The following is a 17128-nucleotide window of genomic DNA, read 5'->3' on the forward strand; positions in this document are numbered from 1 at the left end:
ATGCCCAGAGTCTCCCCTGCGTGAATGGCCCCTGGCTTCAAGGGACTGATCTGCTGAAGGAAGAGCCACAGCGTGAAAGTGCACAAATACACACACACACACACACACACACACACACACACACACCCCTATGTTCCCACATTCCCACCATGCACGAACATACACCTACATCCATACAAGCACCTCCACCACCGCTCCCCCTCAACACTCACACATACCCACACCTCTCTACACATATACATATACATTCCATACACTCTCACCCACACCACTCACACACCCAGGGACAGAAGAAGGAGGAGACACCTTGTCCTAGAGGGGCCTATAAGATAGACCCACAAAGGTCAAAAAATATGAACAGCATAAATGAAATCACAGGCACTGAACAAGTCAGCACCAGTGGACATAAACCCACCCAACAGGACCACTTTTTGGTTGGAGCCCATCAGAGACTGCAGTGAGCAGATTCAAAGAAGACAGGGAAGTCCAGACAGGGAGAAGGAGGAGACCACCGAGCTGAAGGACTACTAATCTAGAGCATGGGCCACACTTCTGCTCCACTGCCACTGGCTCGGCTGCTGAAGGGTGGTCTGTGTTTGTTACCCAGGCCAGGCTCTCACCAAGATTTGCTCCCCCACTTCCCACCCCTACTGCCCCCATCCCACCCCCATCCTATACTGTACTCTGCTACTTCCCCCTGCACTCCTTCAGGCAAGGAGTGTTCCAAAAATACAAATATGTCCATCACTGATGCCCTCCTACCCTTCATGTGCCAGTCCCACAATGGGAGTAGAATCCCAGGAACCCCAGGAAACCCAGAAAACTGAGTGAGAAAAGACCTGGAAGTAGACAGGGGAAGATGTGAGCGGATTGAGGTTCTGATTGAGCTGGGCAGACTCCCCTGGCCAACAGGATCCTAGAACTTCCATCCCAGTCATTTCAGACCCATCCTGCCCCCATCCCACCCTGGATCAGTTGAAACTTCTGGTGGGTTGGGGTTGGAGGACAGTCATTGTTTCACCTGTCCAGAGGCACCTGGATCTCCAGTGCCTCCAGGGGGGCCTCCAGGGTCACTGCCTAAATGCCTAGGGCTTGGAGAAGGGAGAACGGGTTCCCCACTAGCTTTTGCTGTCCTCAACTAGGTCCAATCAGTGGGTGATGGGGGGATCTGGGCTAATCTTGGACATTTGGAACCCCAGTCAGTGTACTCATCCACTATTCAGTGCCCCCTGCATATTGCCTGGGTAGCACTATCTTCCCACAAAAAATCCTATCCTCCCACTCACTTTCTCATCACTGTAGACAGCACCACCATCCTCCCTGCCTCACAAGCCTGAAACCTTGGCATTATCTTTGACTCTTTTTCTCATTCAACACATATATTCAACCCATCACTAAATCCTGTTGGTTCCACCGTCACATTGCTAAAATCTGCCCTTTCCTCTCTATCCAAACTGCTACTACGTTAATCCAAGCATTTATTAAATCCCACCTTGATAACTATATCAGCCTCCCTGCTGACTTCACTGCCCCATGTCTCTCCCCACTCCAGTCCATACTTCACTCTGCTGCGTGGATCATTTTTCTACAAAAAGGTCCAGAACAAGTTTCCCCACTCCTCAAGAATCTCCAGTAGTTGACCATTGATCTCCAAATCAAACAAAAATTCCTCACCATTACCTTTAAAGCGCTCAATCACCTTGCCCCACTCCAACGTAATCTTGCTACTCTCCTACTGAAACCCAGCCCACACACTTCATTCCTTTAGTTCTTACCATCTCGATCTCATCTATTTCATTCATTCATTCAGTAATATTTATTGAGTGCTTACAGAAGCAGCATGGCTCAGTGGAAAGAGCACAGGCTTTGGAGTCAAGGTCATGGGTTCAAATCCCTGCTCTGCCAATTGTCAGCTGTGTGACCTTGGGCAAGTCACTTAACTTCTCTGTGCCTCAGTTACCTCATCTGGAAAATGGGGATGAAGACTGTGAGCCCCCCGTGGGACCACCTGATCACCTTGTAACCTCCCCAACGCTTAGAACAGAGTGCTTTTCACGTAGCAAGAGCTTAATAAATGCCATCATCATCATTACTGTGTGCAGAGCACTGTACTAAATGCTTGGGAAGTACAATCAATCAATCAATCAATCAATCGTATTTATTGAGCACTTACTGTGTGCAGAGCACTGTACTAAGCGCTTGGGAAGTACAAGTTGGCAACATATAGAGACAGTCCCTACCCAATAGTGGGCTCACGGTCTAAAAGGGGGAGACAGAGAACAAAACCAAACACACTAACACAATAAAATAAATAGATATGTACAAGTTAAATAGAGTAATAAATATGTACAAACATATATACAGGTGTTGTGGGGAAGGGAAGGAGGTAAGATGGGGGGGATGGAGAGGGGGACGAGGGGGAGAGGAAGGAAGGGGCTCAGTCTGGGAAGGCCTCCTGGAGGAGGTGAGCTCTGAGTAGGGCCTTGAAGGGAGGACAATTCTCCTTCAATGCTGAAGTACAATTCAGCAATGGTTACAATCTCTGCCCACAGTGGGCTCACAATCTAGAAGGGGGAGACAGATATTAAAACAAGTAAACAGGCATCAGTAGCATGTTTATAAATAAAAATAATTATAGATATATGCACATAATTAATAAAAATAAATAGAAATAGAAATTGCTACTGACCTCTTGTCCTTGTCCTGCCTCTGCCCTGAAACTGTTTACTGTGATATCATTCTCTTCCAAGCATTTAGTACAGTGCTTTGCCCACAGTGAGCACTCAATAAATATGATTGAATGAACGAATGAATGAATGAATGAATTGTGTGCTAATCTCTCTCTTTCCCCAAAGCTTGGGCGGGATGGCAGCCATTTTAGGAGGGTTGGAGGAACTGGCACATCTGCTCTCGCCCCATGTTCCCTCCCAGCCTAGCCCTTACACCCCACCTGCCCCAGGGGAGGAGGCATCTTGGCTACACCAGGTAGGTTCTGCCACAGCCTCAGCACCATGTTGGACATAAGCCCACTCCCTCCTCTCCCTTTATCAAGGAATGGTTGTGGTCAGACTCTCCAAGGGGGGCATGATGCCAAACTAGTTCCTTCCTGTCCACTGCCTCATGGCTCCAGACTTTGGCCTAGCCAGTAGAATGTCAAACTAGCTGTTGATAACTCCTTCCTACTGACCTGGGCTTCAGTATTGCCCTCCAGTTACCTGGATCCTGAGGTATCCTGGGTGCTCCTTATTGGATCCTGAGGTATCCTGGATGCTCCTTATTGGCTCCTGGGCAAGCAGAAAGCAGAGGGCATATCAGGAACAAAGAGGAAGTCTGTTTACATTGTGAGTGATACTCGTGCCGTGTCTGGCAGGGCTCCCATATCGCTTTCAGGCAGGGCATGTAGCTGGGCTGGCCAGGAGGCAGGAAGAGCAGGTTGGGAGACAAAGCAGTGGTATTGGGCAGGGCAGGTAGAATGACAGAGAGGTAGGTGAGTAGATAGATGGGCAGACAGGTGGGCAGGATAGGAAGGTGGGCAGACAGGTAGGTGGGAAGGGCAGGCAGGTGGACAGGGCAAGTAGGTGGGTAGAGCATGTAGGTGGACAGAGCAGTGACAGGAGGCAGGGCAGGTTGATGGGCAGAGAAACAGCATGGCCTCTTGGAATGATCCCAGGCCTGGGAGTCAGAGGACCTGGATCCTAATCCCGGCTCCCCAGTTTACCTGTGGGAAGACCTGGAGCAAGTCATTTAATTTATCAATGGGTTTCACCCAACGTTGAAGTGAAAGTTACTGTGATGTCAGGCACCTGGCTTGGTTAAGTAGGTGATGGATGCTGGAGTGCAGCTCAGGGCCGGGGTATCCAAGGTGTTGAGGAAATAAGAAATAGAGCTGGGACAGGAGATGTCAAGAAATAGGGCATCAGTAGACTGGGCAGTGCTCTGTTGGGGCTGGGCCTTGGATGCTTGGCCCCTGAAGCGGGCAAGGAGGTGGAGGTCACATCCTCAACCCTGGAACTGCCCAGTGGCCTAGGAAGAGACTGTCCACCTATCCTGGCCCAGAGCTGTGAGACAGTAGCCAGAAGGATCCTGTGGATGTCAGATTCAGCCCCCACAGCCTCCATGCATGGGGCACAGAGTGAAACACACCTGGAGGAGGGTCCAGCAGCAGGTGGGCACAGAGTGAAACACACCTGGAGGAGGGTCCAGCAGCAGGTGGGTGGGCTGAGCTACTTTATGTCCCCTCCGGCAGATGAGCAGGTGGTCTGGATATGATGTGCCCCCTAGGGTGGGCATGAGTACACCCCACTGCCTCTCCCCTCCCCCTGTCCCCAACACACAACTACCAACTCCAGACATGCCCCCTGGGCTAGGAAGGTGCAACCAGAGAACCCAGAGGGGCTCCCGGGGAATTGATAGAGATGCAGGTGGCTCCACACACTCCTCCCAGTCTCCCTGGGCTCGCCAAACAAGTCTCCTGACACCAAGCTTTCCAGTGCTTCATTCCACCTTCAGCTCTCGGGCTGAGCCTCACCCATAAATATTGTCCCAGAAAGCTGAGCAGCCTGGACGACTGTGTATCTCCCCTGGAAGTGGGGGCTGGCTTAGTTTTCCCTGGAAGGAAGATTTAGGTGAAGTCTCAAGGAACCCTTCCAAGGCCAGGATTATTTGAGACCTGCAGGAGACAGAGAGCAGGTCAAGGCCAGATGTACAGCCCTGGGCCTCTTTGGTGTTTCACTCCCAAGAGTCCACTCTATAAATCTGAGACTCTGCCATCCTCTTCAGCCTGGCAGGGGTGGCAGAGCTTGACCAAAGTCCCCGGGAAAGAGTCTGAAGAAAATTAGACAGAGGACAAGAAAAATCCACTGACAGCCAGGTATGTATTTGAATTTTAAATGACAAGTTGGTCTCTTTCCCCCACCAACTGAACAATGGTCAGTGGCATCAGTTAGACCACCCCCAGGAAACTGGGAGGGAGGAATAGGGCTGGGGGCCAGAGAGAATGGAGTTGAGAATTTGCGGGATCAGTGTTAGTGTTGTCCCTGCTGAGGACCTATTGACAGATGTGTCCTCCTGCTCCCAGCTCTGGTGATGGGCTTCCATTTGCTCTGCCTCAGTAAAGACATCCATTCTTGAAGCTAGTATCATCAGCAAAGTGGGAAGAGGAAAGTTCAGGCATTTTCATTTTCCTAGCCACTGCCTGTCTTCCTCCATCATCAACCTCACAGTGGCTCCTGGTGCCCCTTTGCCTGAAGTAAGGGGAGGGGGTATGGGGAAGAGAGGGAGACCCCTTCCTTTTGCCCAGAAGAATTAGATCTCCCGGCATGGAGGAGGACATCACATTTGGAAAGGCAAATCCTCCCAGTGTGGTTTAGGTCACCTTCTCCCCCAAGTTCCTTCTCACTGGACTTTTTGGGGTTTCACCATCAAACTCACATTTATTGACAGAACCTCGGGAGACAATGACTGTCTTTTCCTGAGGACTGGCTCTGAAGGGAGATATATTGAGTGTGCTGTTATGGAAGGGGTTTACAGTCAGATAGACTGTCAGTCTATCAGCCAATCAGCCAAAGACATTCAGTCATTCTATCACTTAGTCACAGTCTGTCATCCATTAATTAATCAATCCATCATCTATCAGCCAGTCATCTATTGTCAATCATCCAGTCAATGAGTCAGTCAGCCAGTGTCAATAAGTCAGTCAATCAACTCTCAGACAGAAAGTCAGTCAGCCCGTGTCCTTCCGTCAGTTGGACTGAATGGAACCTGGAACAGAGCTCTCTGGAGGAGAGCTGAAGGAGAATTCATAGTTCCTGCCCTCCCCTGAGGAACTAAGGGTGGGGAAATAATAATAATAATGTTTTTTAAGTGCTTACTATGTCCCAGGCGTTGTACTAAGTACTGGGGTGGATACAAGCAAATCAAGTTGGATGCAGACCCTGTCCCTTGTGGAGCTCACAGTCTCAATCCCCATTTTACCAATGAGGGAACTGAGGCATAGAGAAGTGAAGTGACTTGTTCAAAGTCACTCAGCAGTCGAGTGGCGAAGCAGGATTAGAACTCACGATCTTCTGATTCCCAGGCCCATGCTCTGTCCACTATGCCATGCTGTTTCTCAGTGAAAGACAGAAAGCCACATGAGCATCAAAAACAATTCCACCCTCAGTAAGGTGGCTACTTCATAAATGACAGACACATAAATATTAAACATTAGGAGGTAGATAAGTGAGGAGTTATTGGCCAACTACAAAAGGGTGGGGTCAAGCTTAGAGGGTTTCTTGGAGGGGAGGCCAGGGAAAATTTTGTAGGAGTGGGTGAAGAGATTAACAGGAGTTCTAGGGTAGAAAGAGCATGTGCCACAGACTGGAGATAATCTTGATATTTTAGTATAAAGAGGAGGACATTTCAGAAGGACAGTGAGGCCTCATGGAAAGACCCTAGGACAAGAAGTTGGAAGACCTGGGTTCTAGTCCCGGCTTTTCCACTTGCTGGAGAGGTGGCCTTAGGAATTTCACATAACTTCTTCGTGCCTCAATTTCCTCATCTGTAAAATGAGAATGAAATGTTTTTTCTTCCTCCTCCTTAGGCTGTGTGCCCCAGGTAGGAACAGACAGGTACTCTCTGTTCGATCTTTTAAAGAAACTTTCAGTACAGTACTGATGGTTTCAATTTTATCAGTAACATATGTGGCCAGATCGTTAGAGGAAAGAGAGCAGGCAGAAGGACAGGGAGTTTGAGGAGGGAGATAAACATCTGGAACAGCTGAGAATCAACAGAGATGGAGAAATATTGCTGTTGGGCAGAGGAGAGGGCAGAATTAAAGCAGCTAAGGACAAATTTGAAATTGAAGAGGGCAGCCAGGTGTCTGGACTTTCATCAGCAGTGCTCCACAACTCAAGCACAGGAGTGGAGGAGGGGACTGTACAGGTGATCCAGGGTTGCACATTAGTGGTATGAGATCAGCTTAGACAAAGTGGGGAGTGAGGGAGTTGAGTTCAGGGGAGAGAGTGGTGTTGAGGGTATCGATTTATGAGGCAAGAGAAGGTAGTTTGGGATTGGAGACCAAATGGAGCATGATAATTTTGGAATACTGGAGGGGGTCCAAAGATCAGAGGTTTCTGTTGAGGAACAGGACAGATTTGCAGGGATAGAGTGTGTGGGAGAGAAAGCAGGTGAGGAGGATGAGGTTGGATTAGAGGGATTTCAGATTTGGTGAGGGTAGAGATTGTACAGTGACTAGAGATAATGGATTAGTGTGAGTATACATGCTGATGAGTGGGTGAGGTGGAGTGGAGCAGGAGGTCAGTGGTGTTGAGGAGCAATAGAAAGTGATTAGCAAAAGAGTCATCAGGAACATCCACATTGATATTGAAGTCCCCAGGGATCAGTGTAGGGATGGAGAAAGAGAGGAGGAATGTGAGAAAGGGATCAAAATGGTTTAGAAATTTAGAAGAAGGTCTGGGGGGCAGTAGACGACTGTGACTAGTAATTGGAGTGGGTGGTAGAGTTGGATGATATAGGCTTCAAAGGAAGGGAAAGAGAGGGATGGGGGATGGTGCAAAAGCAGCAATGGAGAACAAGAAGGAAGCCAACTCCACCCACTTTCCCAGTGAGCCTTGGGGGTATAGCATTGCTCCTTTCTTTAAAGAATCTTTACCTCCAACCCCATCCCTTCATGCCTTGTTAAGGCCCTTAAGCCCTCCCTTCTTACCTTCCTAATTGTCATTTCCAATGTTTCCTTCCCCACTGTTTTCAAATATGCCCATATATCGCCTACCCTAAAACAAACATCCCTTGGCCCAACAGCTGCCCCAAATCATAACTCAATCTCTCTCCTTCCATTCCTTTCCAAACTCCCCACGCAAGCTGTTGATACCTCCACTTCCCTGCCCCTAATTCTCTCTTTTACCCCCAAAAATTGGCTTCCTCCTGCTTCATTCCTCAGAAATGGTCCTCTTAAAGGTCACCAATTACCTTCTTATTGCCAAATATGATCCCTCTACTCCATCCTAATCATCCTAGACCTTGCAGCTGCCTTTGACACTCTGGTCCACTCCCTTCTCCTGAAACATTATCTCACCTTAGCTTCACTATCCTTGTCAATCAATCATTCAATCATATTAATTCAGTGCTTACTATATGCAGAGCACTGCACTAAGCACTTGGGAGAGTACAATACAGTAAAACAGTGACATTCCCTGCCCAGAATGGGCTCACAGTCTTCTCCTGGTTCTCCTCCTCTTTGTCTACTCCTCAGTTTTTTTCCCAGGCTCCTCCTCTGCCTCCAACCCTTTAACTGTGAAGGATCCTTAGGCTCAGTTCTGGGTCCCCCTCTATTTTCCATCTATATCCACTAACTTGGAGAACTCATTAGCTCCCATGGCTTCACCTACCATCTCCACATGGATGATTCCCAAATCCTGTCAGTCCTACCATGACATTTCTAGAATCCTCCCCTTCCTCTCCATCAAACTGCTACCTTGTTGATCCAATTTTCATCATATTCTGCCTTGACTACTGCATCTCCCTCTTCACTGATCTCCCTGACGCCTGTCTCTCCCCTTTCTAGTCCACACTTCACTCTGCTGTCAGAATATTTTTCTGAAAAAAATCTCAGTCCGTATTTCAACCCTCCAAAGCCTCAAATGATTTTCCATCCATTACTGCATCAAACAGAAACACCTTACCATAGACTTGAAGGCTCTCAATTATCTCTCCCCTTCTACCTCACCTACTGATTCCCTACCACAACTCAACCCCCACACATCACTCCTCTAATACCAACCTACTGACTGTACCTAGATTTCATCTTTTTCATCACCTATCCCTTGCCTTCATCCTTTCTCTGGCCTGGAAGTTATAGTGATGATGATGATTATAATAATAATATTTAAGTGCCTAATATCGGCCAAGGACAGTACTAAGCACTGGGGTAGATACAAGACAAGTCGCAAATGGGGCTCTCAGTCTAAGAAGGAGGGAGAACAAGTATTGAATCTCCATTCTGCAGATGAGGGAACTGAGACTCAGAGAAGTTAAGTGACTTACCTAAGTTCACACAGCAGATAAGCAACAGAGTCAAGATTAGAACTCATGTCCTCTGACTCCCATGTCCATAGTCTTTTCACTAGGCAATGCTACTTCCCTCCCCCTCCCTTATGCGTCACCTATGGAACTTAGGTCTGTATCCCTTAAGCCCTATGATTTCTATCCTTCCCCACAATGACAGCAGTTATGTTCATACACATCTACAACTTATTTTAATGTCTGTCTCTCCCTCTAATCTGTGAGATCCTTGTGGGCAGGGATCATGTCTACCTATTCTATTGTGTCATATTCCCCCAGGTGCTTAGTACAGTACTGTGTACAAAGTAAGAGGTCACAAAGTACTACTAATTGATTAAGATGGAATTTGTGTGCTTCTCCAGGCAGGTGACACCAGGTTCCTGCTGTCCCTCTCAGGATGTTCATGTCCCTTTCCAATAGCAGTGATGCCCTCCCCGATACGTTCTTCCTGGTAGGCATCCCTGGGCTAGAAGCTGTGCACATCTGGATCTCCATCCCATTCTGCTCCATGTACTTGTCTGCCCTGCTTGGGAACTCCGTCCTCATTGTCATCATCACCATTGAGCGCAGCCTCCACAAGCCCATGTACATCTTCCTCTCTGTGCTCTCTGCTACTGACCTTGCCCTCAGTTCCACCACGGTGCCCAAGATGCTTCAGATCCTGTGGTTTGGGGACGGGAGCATTTCCTTTGGTGGCTGCCTGACCCAGATGTTCTTCATCCACTCCGTCTTTGCTCTGGAGTCCTTCATCCTCCTGGCCATGGCCTTTGACCGCTACATGGCCATCTGCCACCCGCTGCGTTATGCTTCGATCCTGACACCCCAAGCCATTGGGAAGACTGGCATCATGGGTATCATCCGCAGCATATCCGTCGTGTCACCATTGATCTTCCTTCTCAAGCGGCTGTCGTACTGCAGCCACCGGCTAATCGCCCACACGTACTGCGAACACATGGGCATCGCCAGGCTGGCCTGTAGCGACATCACTGTGAACATCGTGTATGGCCTGACTCTTGCCCTCCTCATCATAGGACTGGATGCTGTGCTCATTGCTGCGTCATATGTGCTGATCCTTTGCACTGTTTTCAGGCTCCCCTCCCGCAAGGCCCGACGTAAAGCCCTCAACACCTGTGGCTCCCACCTCTGCGTCATCCTCATCTTCTACATCCCGGCCTTCTTCTCTTTCCTGACCCACCGCTTCGGGCGCCATATCCCTCCCCACATCCACATTTTCCTGGCAAACCTTTACGTGCTGATCCCCCCTATGCTGAACCCCATTGTCTATGGGGTGAACACAAAGGAGATCCGTAAGCAGGTTCTGAAGATATTCCTCCTTAGGGGGGGAGAGTTCTGAGGAGTCTGGGTCATTGGAGGGGTCAGAGTTCAACCCCAAAACTCGGGTCAGCTCCTGGTGAGGGTCATCAGCTTTCCCTTTTGTGGGGTGATTGTGGACAGGAAGTCTTTAGGGGGTGTGATCTTTTGCTTCTAATAGCATTTCTTAAGTGCTTACTATGTACCAGGTGCTCCACAAAGTGCTGACGTGGGTATAAGATAGTCAGGTTGGACACAGTCCATGTCTCACTTGAGACCCACAGTCTTAATCCCCATTTTACAGATTTAACCGGGGAATGCCTCCTCTCTGAGTCAACTGCCTCTCCTCCCCTTGGAGGCTGCCCCATCTCTGTCTCACTGCCAGGGGACATTTAGGTGCCCTGAACAAATCCAGACAGATGGGACACGGATGCCAACCACTAAAGGGCACACAGTCTTTAAGCTTTTCTATTATCATTACCATCAGTGATACTGACTGAGCACTTAATGTGGGGAGAGCACTGTAGTAAGTGTTCGGGAGAGTACAATATAATGATAAGCAGACACATTCCCTGCCCAAAACAAGCTTACTAAGTGCTTGGGATTGTACAATATAACACTGTAACAGACACGTTCCCTGTTCAAAATGAAGTTACAGTCTATAGGGGGAGACAGACATCAATATAAATAAATATGTTACAGGCGTGAACATAAATGCTGTGGGGTGGGGAGGGGGATAAGTAAAGGGGGCAAGTCAGTGTGATGCAGAAGGGAGTGGGAGAAGAGGAAAGGAGGGCTTAGTTAGGGAAGATGTCTTGGAGGAGATGTGCCTTCAGTAAGGCATATCTCATTGAAATCCACCCTCTTCTAGGGCCAGAGGTCCCATCTCTGACTGTGAGAATGTAAAAGCTAAAAAGCCAAGCTCTCAATACATTGTTTTGCGCACAATCAGGGAAGTAGATTGTAGCAGCCACTCATTCTGTAGCTAGAGTCTCATCCAACCTGCTTCCAGCCAGAAGAGAGGAGCACAAGCATCGGAAAGTGAAGCCGCTTGGCCTAGCAGAAAGAGCACAGGCCTGGGAGTCAGAGAACCTGGGTTCTAATTCCAGCTCTGCCAATTGCTTGCTGTATGACCTTGGGCAAGTCACCTAACTTCTCTAGGCCTCAGTTTCACCAACTGTAAAATGGGAATTAAATACCTGTTCTCCCTTCTACTTATTAATTCATTCATTCGATCGTATTTACTGAGCGCTTACCATGTGCAGAGCACTGTACTAAGCGCTTGGGAAGTACAAATCAGCACCATATAGATACAGTCTCTACCCAACAACAGACTCAGTCTAGAAGGGGGAGACAGACAACAAAACGAAACAAGTAGATGGGTGTCAATATCATCAAAATAAATAGAATTATAGCTATATACACATCATTAATAAAATATAGTAAATATGTACAAATAAAATAGAGTAATATGTAGAAATATATACAAGTGCTGTGGGGAGGGGAAGGGGGTAGGGCAGAGGAAGGGAGGGAACGATGGGGAGGGGAGGAGGAGGGGAGGAAAAAGTGGGGGCTCAGTCTGGGAAGGCCTTTTGGAGGAGGTGAGCCCTCAATAGGGCTTTGAAGGGAGGAAGAGAGCTAGTTTGGTTGATGTGTGGAGGGAGGGCATTCCAGGCCAGAGGAAGGACGTAAACCAGGGGTAGATGGTGGAACAGGCAAGAATGAGGCACAGTGAGGAAGTTAGCAGCAGAGGAGCAGAGTGTGCAGGCTGGGCTGTAGAAGGAGAGAAGGGAGGTGAGGTAGGAGGGGGTGAGGTAATGGAGAGCCTTGAAACTGAGAGTGAGGAGTTTTGGGTTGATTCGAAGGTTGACAGGCAACCACTGGAGATTTTTGAGGAGGCGAGTGACATACCCAGAGCATTTATGTACAGAGACAAACCAGGCAGCAGAGTGAAGTATAGACTGAAGCAGGGAGAGACAGGAGGATGGGAGATTAGAAAAGAGGCTGATGCAGTAATCCAGTCGGGATTAGACCTGAGCCTCATGGAGGACAGGGACTGATCTAATTAACTTGTTCCCACCCCAGTGTTTAGAGCAGTGTTTGACACAAAATAAGTGCTTGATAAAAAGAAAGGAAATCTGAACTCAGAGGGAAACTCTGTTCAGTGAATTCCTGGCCCTGCCCAGCTGCTCAAGGGTCAATCTGGCTGTTTTCCACTTCTGACAATTTGCGGTGTGTTTTCTATTCATTATGACAATGCCTATCAAGTCAATCAGTCAATGTTATTTATTAAGTGCTTACAGTGTTCAGAGCATGATACTAGGTGCTTGGGAGAATATAAGAGAGTTAGTAGACATGTTTCCTTCCCACAAGGAGCTTACGGTTACAGGGGGAGACAGACATTAATATGAAGAAATAATTTATAGATATGTTATAGAAGTGTTGTGGGGCTCAGGGTGGACCAAATACCAAATGCCCAGAGGGCACAGATCCAAAAGGGCATGATGCCAAAGGAAGAGAAAGTGGGCAGGGGGAGGGAAAAGACAGGGAAGAGGGCTTAATCAGTGAAGGCCTCTTGAAGTATGGTAATATGCCACTCTGAGTTTGTTCACAAGCTTCCAATTTCATAATTTTTAGGTGAATATTGCATAATCCCTCTAGAATGAAAGTTCCTTATGGGAAGGGCACATGACTGCGAACTCTGTTATATTGTACTCTCCCAAGTGCTCTGCCCACAGTAAATGCTCAATAAATAGATTGGCTGGTGATGTGTCTATCTACTCCAGTTATCTGTGGAGGAGAGAATAGAATTGGCTCAAGGCCTCAACATTGTTTGAAGGATGAGAAGGATTGCAAAGCAAACTTCTGGGCCACCTCCCACAGATAACCAAATTACCCCCTGCAGAGGGTTGTTTGGGAGCTAACTTAACCAAGTAGCTCTAGGATAGTAATACCTTGCCAATGAAGTGATTTATTGGAAAGTGGCTTAAGTGGTGTGAACTAGATTCTTAGGAGCAGATTTTTTTTAATGGTATTTGTTAAGTGCTTACTGTGTCCCAGGCTCTGTTCTAAGTGCTGGGATACACAAGGTAATAATAATGATGACATTTGTTAAGTGCTTACTATGTGTTGAGCACTGTTCTAAACGCTGAGCACTGTTAATCAGGTTAGATACAGTCAGTGTCCTAAATGGGGCTCATAGTCATAATTCCCATTTTACAGATCAGTAACTGAGGTGCAGAGAAGCTAAGTGACGTGTCCAAGGTCACACAGCAGACAGGTGGCAGAGCCGGGACTAGAACCCATATCTCTCTGACTGCCAGGCCCAGGCTCTATCCAGTAAGCAACACTGTTCTTCACGTTAATAGCCGTGGAATTTATTAATCAATAAATCAAACAATCAGTGATATTTATGGAGCCCTATCTAGGTACTGAGCACTGTACTAAGCTTTTGGGACAGTACAATAAACTCTGATAGACACAGACCCCTCCCACAGAGAGTTTATAATCTAGAGGAGTAGTTTATCATCTAATTTTGTTAAGCACTTACTATGTGTCAAGAGCCACAGAAGGTACAGGATATTTAGATCAGACACAGTGCTTTTCCCACATGGGGCTCACAGATTGAGGGGCATAGAGAATGGATATTTAAACCCAGTTTTACAGATGACAAAACTGAGACCCTGAGAAGTTAGGTGACTGGCCCAAAGTCACCAGCAGAAAAGTGATAGAGCCAGGATCAGTCCTGGACTTTTCTCAACATGTGGCATGGCTTCCCTATCCTAGGCTTAATGAAATGTTGATAGTAAAATCTGTATATCAATGGCATTTTGCTGTATATAGAGCATTATCATGACACTCTAATGACAATTTCCTCTCTGCATCACCCCCACAATCCCCCCTGACTGTTAACACTATTTTCCTGGAGCCAGATAGTTTATCTAGTAGTATTGGTAGCAGTGGAATGAAAATGATATTTGGAATCTGTCAAAAAAGCAGATAAAAAGGAAGCAGAATAAAGATAATTTTTTTTCAGCGGAAAATCAAAGCTAGGTGTGGACAGCTGGGCAAATGGCCTTATAAGAGTTGGAAAATTGCTCAGATTGTTAGCCCATCACCTACCCAGCAGGAGAAGGCCCCATTCAGCAAACCACAGCAGCAGAAAGTACACAAGCAAACATAATGAAAACAATGTACTGGAGCCTCCAAATGGTAACTCAGAAAATTTCACTGTTTCCCCCTTACCTTCTGAGGCAGGACCTTAGTGATTGATTCCACATGGAAAACAAAGTTTGCTTTCTCCCCTAAACATCCAGTTCCACACAACTGTTCAAACATGTCCATCCTCTTTCACCGTAACCCTTTGTGAAGAGCATTAAATGTGCTAGTGCAAACAAGAGAAGCAGCATGTTCTTTGGAAAGAGTGACTACATGTGTTCTGATCCTAGCTCTGACACTTGTCTGCTATGTAACAAATAACACAATAAGAAGAGCAATTTTCCATTCGAAAAATCTCTTTCCCTAAATGTCAGCCACCTGAATGCCAGTCCATCTGTAGCCTGGTGTTTGACTTCTTTATGGTGTTGGGTTATGGTTCTACAATGTCCATTTGCTAGTTATTTCTTTAACCATTTTTTTATAGTATTGGTTAAGCACTTCCTATGTGCCAGGCACTGTAAAAACCTCTGGGGTAGATGCAAGATCATCAGGTTGGACATAGTCTTTGTCCCACATGGGCCTGACTTGCTCCCTTTATTCATCCCCCATTCCAGCCTCACAGCACTTTTCTGTACACATCTGTACAAATCTGAACATATCTGTAATTTATTTATATTAACATCTGTCTCCCCCTCTAGACTGTAAGTTTGTTGTGGGCAGGGAACGTTTATTCTTGTAATATTGTCTTCTCCCAGTGCTTAATTCAGTGCTCTGCAGACAGTGAGGGCTCAATAAGTATTACTCAATGAATGATTGAATGAACTTTAATCCCCATTTTTAAGATGAGGTAACTGAGGCTCAGAGAAGTTAATTGACTTGCCCAAAGTCACAAAGGAGACTCGTGGCAGAGCTGGGATTAGAACCTAGGTCCCATGACCCCCAAACCCATGATCTTTCCATGGGACTCTGCTGGTTCTCCAACCATTGGCTTCCCAGAAGTCACTGACCTGTTTAAGCTTGTAGGGAGAGAGAGAGAAGGGAACTTTGCTATCAGGGAATGTGTCCCTTGATTATTTAGTACTTTCCAAGTGCTTAGTACACTGTCTTGCTCAAGAAATGTCATTACTCCTACTGCAACCACTAAATAAATTCCTCTGGGTACTGGCCACTTGCTTTCTCTATAATCTCACATTTCCTTCTGCCTCCAGTTTATCTCCACATGGATGTCTTGTGGTTCCTTGAACTTAACAAAATAAAATGTAACAAAACAAAACTCATCTTCCATTCATTCATTCATTCATTCAATCGTATTTATTGAACACTTACTGTGTGCAGAGCACTGTACTAAGCGCTTGGGAAGTACAAGTTGGCAATACATAGAGATGGTCCCTACCCAACAATGGGCCTGCAGTCTAGAAGGGGGAGACAGACATCTAATCAAAACATATTAACAAAATAAAATAAATAGAATAGTAAATATGTACAAGTAAAATAAATAGAGTAATAAATCTGTACAAACATATATACAGGTGCTATGGGGAGGGGAAGGAGGCAGGGCAGGAGGGGAAGGGGGGAAAGAAAGGAGGGGTCTCAGTCTGGGAAGGCCTTCTGGAGGACGTGAGCTCTCAGTAGGGCTTTGAAGGGAGGAAGAGAGCTAGCTTGGTGGGAGGGAGGGCATACCAGGCCAGGGGGAGGATGTGGGCCAGGGGTCAACAGCCGGACAGGTGAGAATGAGGTACATTGAGGAGGTTAGCAGCAGAGGAGCGGAGGGTGCAGGCTGGGCTGTAGAAGGAAAGAAGGGAGGTGAGGTAGGAGGGGGTGAGATGATAGAGAGCCTTGAGGCCCGAGAGTGAGGAGTTTTTGCCTGATGCGTAGGTTAACTGGTAGCCACTGGAGATTTTTGAGGAGGGGAGTAACATGCCCAGAGCGTTTCTGCACAAAGATGATCTGGGCAGCAGCGTGAAGTATAGACTGAAGTGGGGAGAGACAGGAGGATAGGAGATCAGAGAGGAAGCTGATGCAGTAATCCAGTCGGGATAGGATGAGAGATTGAACGAGCAGGGTAGTGGTTTGGATGGAGAGGAAAGGGCGGATCTTGGCGATCTTCCAACACAAACTTCCCTCCCTGCCGACGTTCCCATCACATAGAAAATGCCACCATCCTCTCTGTCTCAGGAGCCCACAGCCTTGGCATTACCTTTGAGTTACTTCTCTTCTTCAACCTATCTATTCAGTGTGTTGTCACATTCTGTCAGTTCAGAGCTTAGAATGGTGCTTGGCATAGAGTAAGCACTTAAAAAATACCATCATTATTATCATTCTACCTTCACAACATCTCTAGAATCCACCCCTTCCACTCCACCAAAACCGCTACCACCCTGGTCCAAGCACTGCTCATATCCCCTCTCAACTACTACATCAGTCCCCCTGCTGACCTCCCTGCCTCCAGCCTTGCCCCTATCCAGTCCAACTTCATTCTGCTGCTTGACTCATTTTTCTAAAATAATCTTTTAGTCCATATCTCCCCATTCCTCAAGAACCTCCAGATGCCCAATCCATCTCCATATCGAACAGAAACTCCTCACCAATGACTTTAAGA

The 17128-nt window shown here is 47.1% G+C and overlaps 1 protein-coding gene across 1 annotated transcript; it reads left to right on the forward strand.

The window, feature by feature from the left end:
- The first annotated feature begins 9463 nt into the window (after positions 1-9463).
- Positions 9464-10414, forward strand: LOC119943527 (olfactory receptor 52D1-like). Its single transcript, XM_038764568.1, has one exon. It carries the CDS (start codon positions 9464-9466, stop codon positions 10412-10414), a length of 951 nt encoding a protein of 316 aa, XP_038620496.1.
- Positions 10415-17128: the final 6714 nt, after the last annotated feature.

This window comes from Tachyglossus aculeatus, chromosome 2 (genome assembly GCF_015852505.1).
Source record: "Tachyglossus aculeatus isolate mTacAcu1 chromosome 2, mTacAcu1.pri, whole genome shotgun sequence".
Taxonomy (NCBI): Eukaryota; Metazoa; Chordata; class Mammalia; order Monotremata; family Tachyglossidae; genus Tachyglossus; species Tachyglossus aculeatus.

Bases quoted from the DNA above. Each gene is read 5' to 3' on its own strand.
- LOC119943527 (XM_038764568.1), top strand. From the start codon at position 9,464: ATGTCCCTTTCCAATAGCAGTGATGCCCTCCCCGATACGTTCTTCCTG.